Consider the following 17,273-nt stretch of genomic DNA (forward strand, 5'->3'; position numbering starts at 1 on the left):
TGACTTTGTTCCATTAAATCGTTTTTCCCATACTGTAGTCCTCCTTAAAAAACTCTGGTCCATGGTGAGGTCTAGCTTGCGTATTTCAGGATTTATTGCAGACACACCGCTCTGGGATAACCCCAACTTAGTGGAAGTGTCCATCAGACGGCTTCCAGTCCTGGAGACTGGCCGGTATCTGCAATATTGCCCAATTGTATAATCAAAATGTACTTAAAGGGTCACTAAAGGAATTTTTTTTTTTTAGCTAAATAGCTTCCTTTACCTTACTGCAGTCCTGGTTTCATGTCCTCATTGTTCGTTTTTGCTCTGATGTTGCTGTAATTCTGCTCTGTTCTGGACACTTCCTGGTTGTCTGTTTCCTTTGGACCACAGTACTGGGAGCTTCTAGTTTCGTTTTCCAAACCCTCACTTCTCTATGGCTCTATACAGCACAGAGGCAGCATAACATGCTAAAACGAAACTGAAACTAAAGGTACATTATATGATTGTTTTTTATCTATTTTTAATCGTTTTTAAAAGGAATCAGTTAACTATAAAGGCCCGGATTCACATACATCGGCGCATATTTATGCCGCTGTAGCGTATCTTTTTTATGCTACGCTGACGCAGCGCAGAGAGGCAAGCACTGGATTCACAAAGCCAGTGCTGCCAAATCTGCGCTGGGTTTCTTAGGCGTAAGTCCTCGTAAGTGGAAGTGGGCGTGAGCCATGCTAATGAGTCGTGACCCCATGTAAATGATGGGCCGAGCGCCAGATAAATACGAATAACGAACGGCGCATGCGCCGTCCCGTGGACGCATCCCAGTGCGCATGCTCAGAATCATGTTGGAACGAATGCCTAAGATACGACGGATCACTGCCTACGGCGTGAACGTAACCTACGCCCAGCCATATTCACGTACAACGTAAACTACATAAAATACGACGGCTTGTGTTCCCTGGTCCATAACTTTGCATGGGTTGCGCCTCATATATGGGGAATAACTTTACGCCGGACGTACGACTTACGCAAACCGCGTATATTATGCGCCGGGCGCACGTACGTTCGTGAATCGACGTATCTCCCTCATTTCCATTTTTGAATAGGAAATCAATGGGAGAGCCAGATGTGTCCAGCGTAAATATGCGCCCACGATACACCGGCGTAGGCAAGTTACGTTGGTCGGATGAAGCCTATTTTTAGGCGTATCTCAGTTTGTGGGCATGGCGCATAGATACGACGGTGCATATTTACACTTACACTGCGTATCTCGAGATACGTCGGCGTAAGTGCTTTGTGAATCCGGGCCTATGTCTCTATACCCTGTAAACAGTCATTTGAGCAAAACATTTTTTTTCCTTTACAACTCCTTTAAATCATTTCAGGACTTGCAGACTGAATTTAACCTCCCCAGACACCAATTCTATAGATATCTTCAGGTTCGGCATGCCCTGCAGGCCCAGGGTCAGATTTCTGTTCTCCTACTCTCTAGTCATCCCTTGATAAAAGACGTATATTTTTTGGTCGGAGAAAAAGGGCCTTATATCCCATACCTATTCCAGTCTTTTGTCAACCGTACAGGACTCAGCGACTTTACCAAGTAGAAGAGGTTGGATGGAAGACCTAGGGGTCATCAATGGCGAAACATGGGACACATGCTTACAAGCAGGTCCTCTCACTTTGGTTTCACAATCACACAGACTGTCTCACCTGTTTCTGTTAAATAGGGCCTACCGCACGCCTATACAATAGTTTCGTTGGGGAAGAAGAGATTCTTCTCTATGCCCTAAACATTGCGGGGAAGAAGGGTCGCTCATTCACCTGATGTGGCGCTGTCCTAAGTTGCACCAGTACTGGGGTAGTATTACTGAGGTTATTTCCTCGGTTTACCAAGTTAGGGTCCCTTTGGACCCTTTAATATGCATATTGGGTGCAGTTGATGAAGAACTATACCCTCACCCAACTAATATTGCAGTGATCAGACTCTTGTATTTAGCACGAAAGTTGGTGGCTAGATTTTGGTTATCCCGCATGTCCTGACCAATAAACAATGGGTTGAACAGGTTAACCTCATCCTTATACGGGAGCACCTTATATATCAGCATAGAAATGCTGCCAGGAAATTTTATTCCATATGGCAGCCCTGGTTGGAGACCCCTGGGTTGGCACCCCCTCGACTGATTTTGACTCGGTTGCTGCAGGTATAAAGGGCATTTTTATTCAGGGAGGAGATCTGTCTCTGTTTGGAGTACACATCACATAGGTGCTGCAATCTAGGCACACGTCTTCGATTACGGTGGGAAGTGGTTCAGAAAACGTGGACAGACTGTGGGGCATAGTGTTTAAGTTGTGGCCCGTTGGCCTCATGTTTGGTTGTGTTGGGGGGTGAAGTCGCAATTGCCCGCCCAGCACTGCCTACCTTATCTTTTCTAGCAAAATGTGTCATGATGATATTCTTGGTGCCACTGTTTTATTTCACATGATGTACATGCTTTATTGATGTGTTACATGCTGTTTTCTTAACTGAGGTTTGTTCCCCCCCCCCTTTTTTTTGGCACAATAAAACATTTTTTCTGATTTAAAAAAAATATATAGTTTTTCCCAGCATGCAAAGCAGACAATATGATTGGCTGGGAAAAGCATGTTTATCCATAACTTGCATATACCGTAGCTCATCATACTAATGTCAAAAGCAACAGTGCCACCTACTGACAAATGGGAGAAGCCACAATGGAATAGAACTGGAACAGAAATCATTTGACACTTAAACACTACAAATTAGCCAGGCTGGCTACCACCCAGCATAACTAAATTTACCTGTAGCCATATTCTAGGGACAAAGGTGCTACATCTCCATGGGATCGGAGGCTGAACTGAGCTCTTTTCCATGCTCTGACCGGGAGAAGCAGACAAAATCCCCAGTCTCCCATATGGGCTATTATCAGTGGGTAGGGGTAGGAGGCTTGCCCCAAGTCCCTTTCAAAAGCCATTGTTGAGTCTGTCATATATACCATATCTGAGATTTTTCTTTAAAGCTTGGAGGGCAGCAGCATGACATTGCGCCAGCCCACTAATCCAATGGGAGCTGACATAAAGCGGAGTTCCACCCAAAAGTGGAAGCACCGCTTATCAGACTCCTCCCCCACTCTGGTGCCACATTTGGCACCTTTCATGGGGGAGCAGGTACCTGTTTTTGACAGATCTTGCCGCGGCGAGAACACTCAGAAGTTTGGCGCCCCTCCTCAATACCCCGCCGCCGGGCCATTCAGAAAGCGCAGCGCACTTCTCACATGGGCAGTAGGGAACTGGCTCCGAAGCCGAAAGGCTTCTCTGCCGGATTCCCTTAATACGAATGGCGCAGTGTTGCCAACCGTCCCTATTTTTATGGACAGTTCGTAAAAACAGGCACTTTTTTCCCCCGTTCGTAAATGTCCGTGGTTGCGGAAATGTGCCAGTAAAATTCGGCTTGGAACTGCGCATGGAGATTGGAGGCAGGGGGTGATTGGAGGCAGGGGGTGATGGTGGCACCACAGAGGGGGATGGAGGCAGGGGGCAATGGAGGCAGGGGGTGTTAGTGTCAGGGGGTGATTGGAGGCAGGGGGTGTTGGTGACACTGCAGAGGGGGATGATGGAACCGCAGAGGGTGGGGGATGGAGACAGGGGTTGTTGGTAGCACCGCAGAGGGGGATGGAGGCAGGGGGTGATTGAAGGCAGGGGGTGTTGGTGGCACCGCAGAGGAGGATGGTGGCATCGTAGAGGGTGGGGATGGAGACAGGGGTTGTTGGTGGCACCGCAGAGGGGGATGGAGGCAGGGGACAATGCAGGGGGTGATTGGAGGCATGGATGGGCACTGTGGGGTGGCACTGATAGACACTGTGGGGTGGCACTGATGTATCCATGTTGCCAGTCAGTGATTGGCATCTTTTTTTTTTTTACTGCCTTTTTTTTTTTTGCCCTTCCCTGGTGGTCCAGTGTGGCGATCCGAGGGGGGGCAATCAGCGCGAACCCCCCCTGTCAGGAGTGCCGCCGATCAGCTCTCCTCTAATCGCGTCTGTGAGACGCGAGTGAGGAAGAGCCGATCAACGGCCCTTCCTGTTTATATCGTGAACTGCAGGTCAAGGTCTGAAGACACAAAGGAGAACACTGCTGGGTTATCCTCTTACTTCTATAGATCTGGACTGGCTCTGCAGGTGGGGAAAGGGGCGGAGCTCTATCATCAGTAAGTTGCCACATGTAGGCTCCAGGAAGAAAAGTTTGGGGACTTTCACCCCTCAGTTCTCAGTTGTCTCATGTGCAGTACTTCTTTTCTGACACTAGATGTCCTTACCCTTTCCGACTCAAGGATGAGAAGTCTGTAGGGGCGGGACTCAGGGCGGCGAGTCACACAGGTTATAGACCAAGCGGTGACGAAGCAGTCTGTAGGAGGCGGAACTCAGTCAGTATGGGGGCGGGGTAAAGGCAAGTCTTCTAGTCAATCTGAGGGCTGAGTTCCTGGGGGTGAAGTAGTGGGCGGAGCTCGGTGCGGTGAGTCCGATAGAGGGCGGAGCTCGGTGCGGTGAGGTAGTGGGCGGTTCTCGGAGCAGTGACGCAGCCGGTGGTTGTTGACGTGGCCGTAGCAGTTGTCGGTGTGTCGGTGAGGCGGAAGGATGAGTGAGCCCCATAAGCAGGATATTGTCGCCATCTTCAAGCGGCTCCGGTCAGTCCCCACTAATAAGGTGAGCGGTCCGTGGGGAAGGTCCTGCAGGGCTGTCCGCTCCCTGGGCTGTGCCGGTCCTCATTGGAGGAGTACAGGGCCGGGAGGTGGCGGTGTCACCTGGTTACTAACTTTAGTAGTGTGCACACAAGTAGACAGGTCATTGGGGGTATGAAGGGAGCTTAGTGACCCCAGACAGAGCGATGGAGGAAACAGCTGGGTGACTCAGGCAATGCCAGGGGGTAGGTGGGTGGTGAGACAGCTGGGGGTCACAGGCATTGCTAGGGTGACACAGTGAGGGGTGTCACAGCTGAGTGACTCAGGCAATGCCAGGGGGTAGTTGGGTGGTGAGACAGCTGGGTGACACAGGCAATTCCAGGGGGTAGTTGGGTGGTGAGACAGCTGGGTGACACAGGCAATTCCAGGGGGTAGTTGGGTGGTGAGACAGCTGGGTGACTCAGGCAATGCCAGGGGGTAGGTGGGTGGTGAGACAGCTGGGGGTCACAGGCATTGCTAGGGTGACACAGTGAGGGGTGTCACAGCTGAGTGACTCAGGCAATGCCAGGGGGTAGTTGGGTGGTGAGACAGCTGGGTGACACAGGCAATTCCAGGGGGTAGTTGGGTGGTGAGACAGCTGGGTGACACAGGCAATTCCAGGGGGTAGTTGGGTGGTGAGACAGCTGGGTGACTCAGGCAATGCCAGGGGGTAGGTGGGTGGTGAGACAGCTGGGTGACACAGGCAATGACAGGGTGACACAGTGGGGGGGGGTCACAGATGGGTGACACAGGCAATGACAGGGTGACACAGTGAGGGGGGGTCACAGATGGGTGACACAAGCAATGCCAGGGTGACACAGTAAGGGGGGTCACAGCTGGGTGACACAGGCAATGCTAGGGTGACACAGTGAGGAGGGGGTCACAGCTGGGTGACACAGGCAATGGCAGAGTGACACAGTAAGGGGGGGCACAGCTGGGTGACACAGGCAATGGTATGGTGACAGTGAGGAGGGGCACAGCTGGGTGACACAGGCAATGCTATGGTGACAGTGAGGGTGGTCACAGCTGGGTGACCTGGCATGGGGGAGGGAGGAGACAGCTGGGTGACACAGTGAGGGGTGTCACAGCTGGGTAACCTGGCACGGAGAGGTGGGGGGGGACAAGACATCTTGATGACCTAGGCAGGATGGGGACACCTGGGTGTAGGAGCTGGTTGACCTGAGCAGTGGGGGGGGGGGGGCAACTTGGTGGACCAGGTAGAGTTAGGTGGGGGTGACAGGCATAGGGGGGGGGGGGCTGGCTGGGTGACCTAGGCAGAATATGGATGAAGAGGAAACTGGGTGGCTTGGATAGATTTAGGTGGGGGTGACAGCTGGGTGACCTAGGCAGAATTGGGTAATGGGGACAACTGGAGGGGGTAGGGAACATCTGGGAGACCCAGGCAGGGTGTCAGAGGGGCCAATATGGACAGCTGAGTGACCAGGGCTCAATAGACAGACTTGGTCCCCTGGGCAGAGTAGAGTACAGGGGTGGTAAGTGGCCAGCAGTGTGATTCAGGGTAGATGTAATCTGGGCTGTATGATGTGCAGCATATATATGGGCTGGTACATGGCTGTGTGGGATGGAGATGAGAGGTCTGGCTCAGCTGTGATGATGTCTTCTCATTCTATCTACATATAATTTTCTCTGGCTGACACTAGATGTAGAGAAGTGTCTGCTGGTATATGTGGTCACGTGGAGGGTGCTCCTCATCTGTATGTGGTGGAGGTCCCCCTTGTTATTGGACTCAGTCTGTACATCTCATGCAGTGACACATGGGACCTTCTCGCTGTGTGATGGGATATTCATACAGGTGTGAATAGAAATCCAGATGAAATAAAGTGGACTAACAATCCGGCCAAACTCCGACATGTGGTGTACTTCGTTCTCAGTGTGTAAGCAGCGTGCATGTTTAAAGTTTTTTTCTTTTGATGTGTGATCTGTAGTATGACCTGATATTATTATTTTTTTTTTTTTTTATCCCTTTAACAATCTTAAAATAAAAAGTCTTGTGTGTGACATAATCCTACAGGATAAACAAGCAATAAATACATGGTCATTCCATCATCTTAGAAAACTGCTTTGTTTTAGTACTTTGTAGTTGGATCAGGCAGCGCAGTGATTTCTCAGTTGCTTGTGTTCTCCAGTGCACATCTATCATCTGTTCTTTACAATCAGGGTAAAGAGAACCAGTCACAATTTGCCATGAGCAAGAATTGCAATATTCAGTCTTAAATTGTTATGAACATACCCAAAAATTCACCCAGCTATAAGAAAAACCTACTTACCAGGCCGTACTTCCATGTACCCAACTGTGCTGCCATCTTACATTCACGAAGCAGCTGTCACTTCATGATGATCATACAATAATCCTACGCCATTCTCCCACGAGATGAAAGGTAAGTAGGGCTTAAAATTGTGCGTCAAAGAGGACATATACAAATCTAAAATCAATCCAACTTTATTCCAAAGTTCAACTTCAGTTAAAAAGAGGGTACGCAAAAGAAAATCCATCACCTTCTCACAACTGACATCTTGAAAACATATCTGGAGTTTCAAGAAAGTTTGAATGGGGTGACGCATTTTACAATATTCTTGCTTTCTCAGGATCCGCCTCATTATAAAGAATGATTTGGTCCAAAGAATCTGCAGCAAAAGATATAAACAGAAATGGAGTACAAGGCTGACATCATAATAGACAGCAAGGGATGGTGTAGTACATGTCCACTAAGATAAAAATCTTAACAATGCCAATGCATGTAGGTCACGCCAGGTGTGCTTCCAAAGCGAAAAATAATATGGTTGAACTCTTCCTGAATGACAGAAACATGAATGAATGGGAATAGAATAACTTGGTTGCCGTTCATCCTCACAATATTTGTGTGTCTAACAGATCCCACTTGCCAACCCACTCACAGTAGCTATAATGCAAGTGGGTGGCACAACCAGATACTGCAACGTACCTATAAATTGCGGTGTACTTCCTGGTTTGGCGGTGCGCACGTGCATGCCCCCTGCTAACCAGTGCTATGATTGTGCACAGCAAGAGTTTGCCAGCAGATTTCAGCTGAAACCTGTTGATCGCCTGGGTCCAATCACTGCACAGAGTTCTGTGTTTACAGGCACACAGGACTCTGTGTACAAAAAACAGCAATCTGGCTGTTTCTCATCCCTGAAAGCGGGGAGGAAAAACAGCCAGATCTGTAAGTAAAAGCAGCACACTTTACACTTGTTAGGCACACACTTAACCCTTTTCCCCTTGATGAACCCCTTCCCAGCCAGTGTTATTGGTACAGTATTATTACTGTCAGTGACCCTTCCAGTCAGTGTCTGATTGCTCGCCACCCTATCGCAGTCACACTATAAGCCATATATATTACACTGCTCAAAAAAAAATTAAAGGAACACTTTAAAAACATATCATATCTCAACAGGCAAAAATCTCATGCTGGATATCTATACTGACATGGACTGGGTAATGTGTTAGGAATGAAAGGATGGCACATCATTTGATGGAAATGAAAATTATCCACCTACAGGGGGCTGAATTCAAAGACACCCTGAAAATCAAAGTGAAAAAATAATGCAGCAAGCTAGTCCATTTTGCTGAAATTTCATTGCAACAACTCAAAATGGTCCTCAGTAGTTTGTATGGCCCCCCAAATGCTTGTATGCATGCCTGACAACATCACTGACCCACCACTAAACCGGTCATGCTGAACGATGTTACAGGCAGTGTAAAGTTCTCTGCGGCTTCTCCAGACCCTTTACTGTCACATATGCTCAGGGTGAACCTGCTCTCATCTTTGAAAAGCATGGGCACCAGTGGCGGACCTGCCAATTCTATGTTCAATGGAAAATGCCAATCGAGCTCCACAGTGTCCGGAAGTGATCACAGAGCACACTAGAGGACGTCGGCCCCTCAGGCCACCCCCTTGAAGTCTGTTTCTGATTGTTTGGTCAGAGACATTCACACCAGTGGCCTGCTGGAGGTCATTTTGTAGGGCTCTGACAGTGATCATCCTGTTCCTTCTTGCACAAAGGAGCAGATACCGATCCTTCTGATGGGTTAAGGACCTTCTACGGCTCTGTCCACCTCTCTTAGAGTAACTGCCTGTCTCCTGGAATCTCCTCCATGCTCTTGAGATTGTGCTGGGAGTCACGGCAAACCTGGCAATGACACGTATTGATGTGCCATCCTGGAGGAGTTGGACTGCCTGTGCAACCTTTATAGGGTCCAAGTATCGCCTCGTGCTACCAATAGGGACACTGACCTTAGCCAAATGCAAAACTAGTGAAAAACAGTCAGAAAAGATGAGTAGGGAAAACAATGTCAGACACCTCCACCTGAAAAAAAATTCTTGTTTTGGAGGTCGTCTCATTGTTGCCCATCTAAATTTTTTTGGGCCAATTTGTTGTTGGGCAGATTACAAAACACAAATTGCCGCAAAAACACATTATATGCTTTTCTGCAGCTTCTCCATTGAAGTATATTGAACCAAAAAAAAAAAAAAAGCACTGTTTTGCGTTTAAGTCCTTGCCCTTTCCAAATACGCAGCAGCTGAAAAAAAAAATCATGGATGTGAACGTGTCCCATAGGAAAACATGTAAATGAACTGTAGTGTGTTTCTGCAAAAAGCACCAAAAAACAGAGGTGTGACCCCAGGCCTGAGATGTTTAGTAACATAATGGGGTTAAAAAAAAGTACAAAGCAAATAATCGCTACTGTAAGGGGTTCATTTTTTTTTTACTGTGGGACAGTGAAAGTAATATTTACAGTAGCGATTTGCTTTTTTGTACAATAAAGGGCTAATCTTATTTTTTTTTAACCCCATTATGTTGCTGGCCGATTATTCGATTATGAAAATTGTAATCGATTAGTTGTTGATTAATCGATTAGTTGTTTCGGCCCAAAACTGATTAACAACTTCCTCTGTATACACCCCTCCCCCCTCTGCTACTTAACTGACAAGATCTATATCCCAGGAGTTCTGATTCAAAAGTGTTGCTTACATTTTTTTGAGCAGTGTATATATAATCGTAAAGAATAAAAATCGCAATCTTTATTTTTCCCTTCCTGATCTTCAAAACGGCATGTCATGATCTTTCTAAGGCCCCTTTCACACGTGCGGACCGTTCATTTCATCAGTTCAGTCACATTTTTTTTTTTTTATCATAAGTTGTTGTCAGTCAACATCAGTTTCTCATCCGTTTCCGTTCATCTCCATTTTACATCCGTTAACATCCGTGTTTTTTTTTATTTTTTTATTTAATATTATTTTTTTTTAATGTATTCATATATCATTACATATTTTGGTTAAAAACGTATGTCAGCTGATCGGATGAAAAAATAGGGTTTTCTTCCGTCATGAAAAACGGAGCTTAGCCAAGGCGGGTGTTAGCGGATGATCATCCGCTATCCCATAGATATGCATTGATTCATGAACGGATGGATGAAAAAAACAGATGAACGGTCCGCACGTGTGAATGGGGCCCATCTAGTGCAGAGAGTCCTCTCAGCTTGGGGGGGGGGGGGGGGGATCCGGTAACTGTGCTGCACTTGCGGATCAGTTTGGAAGCAGCCCAGTAACCACTGCAGAACAGATATGCCCATATACACACTGTGATTTTATTAATAAGCTTTCCTTTAATAACAGTCTTCCATTCAAGTATCGCCAGCTGTTGCTGTCCCAGACAGAGTGCATTTGGTATCACTCCGCCTGTGATGTGGCTCTGCTCCGCAGCTGCTTGCTTCCTCTACCACTGACTTCATTCACAACACTGATGCTCTGGAATGACAGGTCAGCAACCCGTGATCTTGGCTTGTCGACCGCCCCCAGAGCACAAGGTCGCGGGCCACATCAGAGGGCTCCGCGGGCCACAACAAGTGGCACCCGGACCAGTGGTTGGGCACCCCTGCCGTAGAGAATAAAATGGTGGTTGTTGCAATAATTTATGTCACACCGTATTTGCGCAGCGGTTTTTCCTTTTTTTTTTTTTTTTTTAAGTATACTTTCATGAATAATAAACAAAATAAAAATTAAACCGCAAAGTTAGCCCATGTTTTTGGTATAATGTGAAAGAAGATGTTATACCGTGAGAGAATCGTGATCTTTATTGTAAGCCAAAGAATCGTAATTCTCATTTTAGCCAGAATCGTGCAGCTCTAGTTTGTAGACCCTATAACTTTACACAAGTAAAAATAATATACACTTATTGGGCTTTTGTTGTGTTTTTTTTCGTAACCAAAGACATAGCAGAATACATTTTGGTCTGAATTTATAAATATTTTTTTATTTATTTTTTCCCAAATGGCTATGTTTTATAAAAAAAAAGTAGAAAATAAGATATATTTATTACATTTCCAAATGTTTGGGTATTTTTTTATATAATGAAAAAATTAAACCCAGCAGTGATCCAATACCACCAAAATTATTTTTTGTATATAAGAAAAAATGATGTAAATGTAATTTGCGTACAGTGTTGCAAATTGTGCAGTTGCCAGTTAAAGTAACTGCTGAATCTGAATAGCAATAAATGCTCTGTTCATGAAGGGGGTAAAACTTTGCAGGGGTCAAGTGGTTCAGAAAAACAATGCTTTCTTTTCATGATCTTGTTTTGCAACAATTTATATATTTTTTTGCAATCCTTAGACAATAAAATGCAACAAAACTAAACAAACTGGCGGCAGAGGCAAGAGGAGGGGGGCTGAACTTCCGAGGGACAACGCCATGGCGGACTCTACTGAAAGTGGGGAAGGGTACCTGTCAAAAACAGAAAGGTGGGACGGGGGAGGAAGAAGCAGATAAGTGGAGGTCCCACTTTTGGGTGGAACTCTGCTTTAAAGTGTTTGTTACTTTTTGAATACTTTTAAGTGCAAAGGAGGCATTTGGATCTTAGGCTGCTGTGACGGTATCGGTATGATATCCCCGCCAAGCATTCCCTCCTCTCCATACAAGAACATCACAGGATTCCCCACACATGAGTCAAGACTGGATGCTGGAACCAAGACACTTTATTGACACAAAAACTCAGCTTATATGTGGTTACAGCCTGTTAGGAACGCCCCCCTCACACAGTGGGGTTTCCCATACAGATTATAGGAGACAAGTCGGAGCCGACCATGCAGACACGTTTCTTTAGATAAAGACATCACTGGAGTTAATTACTACACTGAAGCAATCAGATAATTAACATACTACTTCTCTAATCATTTAGCCTGATGATACAATACACATCTTTTAAGGGTAAACACAGATCTTCTTTACACAACACAATAGATCAATTAACGTTTAGAATAGTGAGGGGACATTAGCCCGTCAATAACCGGTCAGAGCAATGAATCACACATGAAATTCCTTTCTACCTCTAACCCATATGGCTAGCAGGGAGCAGTACACTGAGACATATAGGCAAATGTATCACAATGGCCCCCCTTTTGCTCCCTGCTCCGGCAAATCCGGTTGGACCTTCCCTGGTCCAGTAGGGTTGACGGGTTCAGAGCTTTTAGTCCGAGGTTAACTCCGTTTGGCATGACTGACCTCCCTTGGCAACTGCTTCAGACTCAGGTATGTCACCGGGTCGTCAGATCACACGCCGGTCAGTCCCCAAGTCTTTGTGCGATCTGCAAAGTCACCAGAAGTCAGTGTGAAGCCAGCGAATGGGTCTGTGCGCCGCCGTCTAGGTGTCCCACTATGGGAGGGGGCAGGTTATGGCTCTGAAGTGACAATCACAGGAGATTCATAAAAAGGAAAAGTTATATTTGTTGTAGCACTGGTGCTCAGAGTCCGGGGGGGGGGGGGGAGAGGGGACTCAGAGCCCCATAAGGTCAGCCACCCCCTGCTCCCTCCGCAGCCGCCGGTTCTCCTCTTGGAGCTTCTCCAGCTCCATCTCCAGTTCATGGAGCCTGGGGGGGTCAGCCTGCTGTGACCTCAGGTGGTTGTTCTCCTCCTCCATGCGGCTTATGCACTCCTCCAGCTCTATGTACTCACGGATCAGCTCCTGCTTGCTCATGTCCTGCAGGCTCTCCACGTGGTCCTTCATCATCAGGAACTGGGTGGTGGTGTAAGGGGCCACCGGTGGGCCCTTGGCGAACATCTCGGCCCGCATCTGGGACGCCCGCTGCGACTCCCTCTCCTCCAGTCGCTTCTTCTCCTCCCAGGTCCGCTGGTTATATGACTTCCAGGACCTCTTCTTCTTGAAGGGTGGCCGGCGGTGCCTCTTTCTGCCCAGCTCCCTCCAGGGCCCCTCCCGCTCAGGGCAGGAGCCCATGACCAGCTGACAATGGTGTTCCCTGTTGTCCGTAATAGCAGATTGTACCATGAGGGCTTCGTAAGGGGTGCCCAATGGTTCTTCCTGACCCAGCTCCTGGGGATCCCAAGCTGAGTCTACACAATGGGCTGCTGCTGGTGGGCGGTACCCAGGTTGAGACCAATTTGACCTGGTGTTGTCATTCATGGGGCAATTCTGCTTGAAGTGACCCAACTGTTTGCACCGGAAGCAGCGTTGTTCGTTGTCCTCCTGGCGTGGGTAGCGAGGGCTATATGTCATCGGTCTGTTAGGCGGTTGGTATCTAGCGGCTGGTGGGTGTGAGGGCGCCGTTGGTTGTGGGGGTTGTACCCGTGGTGTGACCTGGTTTGTCTTGCGAGTATCCGCATATTCATCCGCCAACTTCGCGGCCTCTGGTAGAGTCATGGGCCTGCGATCTCTCACCCAATCCTTGATGTCCGTCTGGATGTGATTGTAATATTGCTCCAGGAGCATTAGTTGCAAAATGTCCTCTGCGGTGGTGGCCTGGCTGCTGTTAACCCAGTTAGAGGCCGACAGGGACAGCTGGCATGCCCATTCTGCGTAAGAGTCTTCCGTGGTTTTGCGTGAGTCCCTGAACTTCTGTCGGTGGGACTCTGGGGTTACTGCATAACGAGCCAGGAGCGCTTCTTTAACCTCTTCCATACCGGGCAGTTATACACACTTCCATACCAGGCCTATTCTGGCACTTCTCTCCTACATGTACAAATCATAATTTTTTTGCTAGAAAATTACGCAGAACCCCCAAACATTATATATGTTTTTTTAGCAGACACCCTAGGGAATAAAACGACGTTCATTGAAACCTTTTATCTTGCACGGTATTTGCGCAATAATTTTTCAAACGCCTTTTTTTGGGAAAAAAATTGTTTCATGAATTAAAAAATTTTAAAAACAGTAAAGTTAGCCCAATTTTTTTGTAAAATATGAAATATGATGTTACACCGAGTAAATAGATACCTAACATGTCACGCTTTAAAATTGCGCACACTCATGGAATGGCGCCAAACTTCGGTACTTAAAAATCTCCATAGGCAACGATTTGAAATTTTTTACAGGTTACCAGTTTAGATTTACAGAGGAGATCTAGTGCTAGAATTGTTGCTGGCACTCTAACGCACGCGGCGATACCTCACATATGTGGTTTAAACGGCGTTTACATATGTCGGCGGGACTTGCGTGTGCGTTCGCTTCTGCGCGCAAGCTACCGGGGACAGGGGCGTTAAAAAAATTAATTTTTATTTCTTTTTTTTTTATATATATTTATTTCTTTTTTTACACTTTTTTTTTTAATTTTTTTTTTTTTTTATCACTTTTATTCCTATTACAAGGAATGTAAACATCCCTTGTAATAGGAATGTGTGTGACAGGTACTCTTTATGGAGAGATGCGGGGTCAATAAGACCCTGCATCTCTCCCCCAGGCTGGAAACCATGAGATCGGTGAAAAAAAATTCACCGATCTCATGCTTGTGGTTGCTTAGCAGCCGCAATCGCGGCTTTGTTTACTTACGGGGACCCGGGCGTGACGTCATCACATCGCGCCCGGGTCCTCCGACGGTCATAGAGATGACTGGTGACCATCTGGTCACCAGTCATCTCTATGCTTCCTGCGAGCGCCGGACGATTCGTTCTCCGGGCCCCCGATGGCACGGGAGAGCCCGGAGAAGCACCGGATGGCGGCGGGAGGGGGGGGATGTCCCCTCCCGCCGCCTGTAAGAACGATCTAGCGGCGGAACCGCCGCTATGATCGTTCTTACGTTGTGCAGAATCGCCGGCAGTTTAGAAGGATATCTGAATGATGCCTCTAGCTGCAGGCATCATTCAGATAACCACCCGGAAAGCCCAGGACGTCACATGACGTCCACTCTGAACGGCAGAAGTTCTTTGTGGACGTCATTTTACTATGGGCCGGTAGGGAAGTGGTTAACCCTGGCGTAGCTATGGATATCCTGATCTGGCACGGTCCGGAAAGCATCAGAAGCTTTGCCTGACAGTTTGCCTGACAATATTGCAACCCAGTCTCTTCTAGCTATTCGGTGCAGGTTACATTGTCGCTCAAAGTCTGCCAGGTAGTTATCAATCTCACAGTCCTTTTCATCAAAAGCTTTAAAAGCGCTAAACGGAATCTTCCTTGCGTCTGCTGTGCTGTACTCACTGTTCGTAGAAGGTGCGGCTGCTTGTTGGACTGCTGCCAGTTTTAACTGTAGCTCTGCGTCCCTTATTTGTTTATCCTTCTGTAGCTCTGCGTTTACGAACATGTCCATCACTTTCAGCACCACATCCGGCGTTGGGTTCGGGCCGAACCACGCTAGCTTCTCTCTCATTAGCTTGTTGGTTGGTGACTCCTCCTGAATCACTGGTGTCTCCATCTCTTGTACTGCTGGCGTTGCTGCAATCACGTCCTCCTGGTCTAGCTCCATTAATTCTGCTATGATGACCCGCTTGGTTTTGTTGCTAGCAATCCTTTTCAACGAACTTCCAGTAGTTCTTCCAGTGTCTGCTTGGAATCCGGGTGTGAAGGAGAGTAGAAGGGAAGATCCCGCTACTGCCAACCAATTGTGACGGTATCGGTATGATATCCCCGCCAAGCATTCCCTCCTCTCCATACAAGAACATCACAGGATTCCCCACACATGAGTCAAGACTGGATGCTGGAACCAAGACACTTTATTGACACAAAAACTCAGCTTATATGTGGTTACAGCCTGTTAGGAACGCCCCCCTCACACAGTGGGGTTTCCCATACAGATTATAGGAGACAAGTCGGAGCCGACCATGCAGACACGTTTCTTTAGATAAAGACATCACTGGAGTTAATTACTACACTGAAGCAATCAGATAATTAACATACTACTTCTCTAATCATTTAGCCTGATGATACAATACACATCTTTTAAGGGTAAACACAGATCTTCTTTACACAACACAATAGATCCATTAACGTTTAGAATAGTGAGGGGACATTAGCACGTCAATAACCGGTCAGAGCAATGAATCACACATGAAATTCCTTTCTACCTCTAACCCATATGGCTAGCAGGGAGCAGTACACTGAGACATATAGGCAAATGTATCACAGCTGCATTCACACCTAAGCGACAGCCGCGTTCGCGTGTAGCGGCAGATTTGCCGCGAGTACAAATGTTTCAATTTTTTTTTTTTCCTAAAAGTATTCCCATTGCTGTCTATGGGAAAACGCGCCTGTCGCGTGAAAAAAAGGGTCCGGGACTTTTTTTCAGGCGACAGGCGTTGCGCGTCTATGAGATGTGAACCATCTCCATAGACAGCAATGGGAATTCTCCCCTCTAGCGGCAGAAGCGTCCCGCGTCGGGCGTTTTGTCGCTTAAGTGTGAATGCAGCCTTATAGACCCCTGATTTCTCCATAAAGAGTACCTGTCGCTGACTATTACTGTCACAAGGGATGTTTTTAAAACAAAAAAATTATTAATGATAAAAAATGTAGAGAGACAGTGAAATAGAAAAAAATAATAATCAAACCACACATGTGAGGTATTGCCACAATCTTTGGAGCGAGAGCCAAAATTCTAGCATTAGACCCCCTCTGTAACTCTAAAATAGTAACCTGTAGAATTTTTTTTTTTAAAGCGTTGCCTGTGGAAATTTTTAAGTACCGTAGTTTGTCGCCATTCCACAGGTGTGTGTGCAATTTCAAAACGCGACATGTTGGGTATCTATTTACTCAGCGTAACATCATCTTTCATATTATAAAACAAATTGGGCTAACTTTACTGTTGGGTGGTGGGTGTTTTTTTTAATTTTATTTATTTTCATTAAAAAGATCCAAAAAAATTGCGTTTGAAAGACCTCTGCGCAAATATCATGCGACAAAATATTGCAACGATTGCTATTTTATGTTCTAGGGCAGGGATCGACAAATCCCGGGCGCCAGGTCGCCATGGCGACTAGAAATAGTGTCCTGGCGACTTGGTTTGGAAGGTGGGAAAAAAAAAAAAAAATTTTTTTTTTTTTTTTTTTTTTGTGAGCTGGTGCCATCTGGTGGTGAGCCGTTGGTATTACAAGTTAAACAGCAATTCTAATGTAATTTTTCACTATTTTCACTGCCATCTTCTTCCCCCAAACATTATATATATTTTTTATTCTAACACCCTAGAGAATAAAATGGCGACCGTTGCAAAACTTTCTGTCACGCAGTATTTGCGCAGCGGTCTTACAAGCGCACTTTTTTGGGAAAAAATTACACTTTTTTAAATTAAAAAATAAGACAACAGTAA

The 17,273-nt window shown here is 46.7% G+C and overlaps 1 protein-coding gene across 2 annotated transcripts in view; it reads left to right on the forward strand.

Moving 5' to 3' along the window:
- Positions 1–4,516: 4,516 nt before the first annotated feature.
- Positions 4,517–17,273, forward strand: part of ARFGAP3 (ADP ribosylation factor GTPase activating protein 3) — a 75,913-nt gene continuing 63,156 nt past the window's right edge. Inside the window, exon 1 of one of the 2 annotated variants that reach the window (XM_040345557.1) lies at positions 4,517–4,697. In XM_040345557.1, the coding sequence (XP_040201491.1) occupies positions 4,629–4,697 (69 nt within the window). In that variant the 5' untranslated portion in view covers positions 4,517–4,628. The remainder of the gene's footprint in view (positions 4,698–17,273) is intronic. The other variant, XM_040345558.1, reaches the window with a different exon arrangement.

The sequence above is a fragment of the Rana temporaria genome, chromosome 3, assembly GCF_905171775.1.
Source record: "Rana temporaria chromosome 3, aRanTem1.1, whole genome shotgun sequence".
Taxonomy (NCBI): Eukaryota; Metazoa; Chordata; class Amphibia; order Anura; family Ranidae; genus Rana; species Rana temporaria.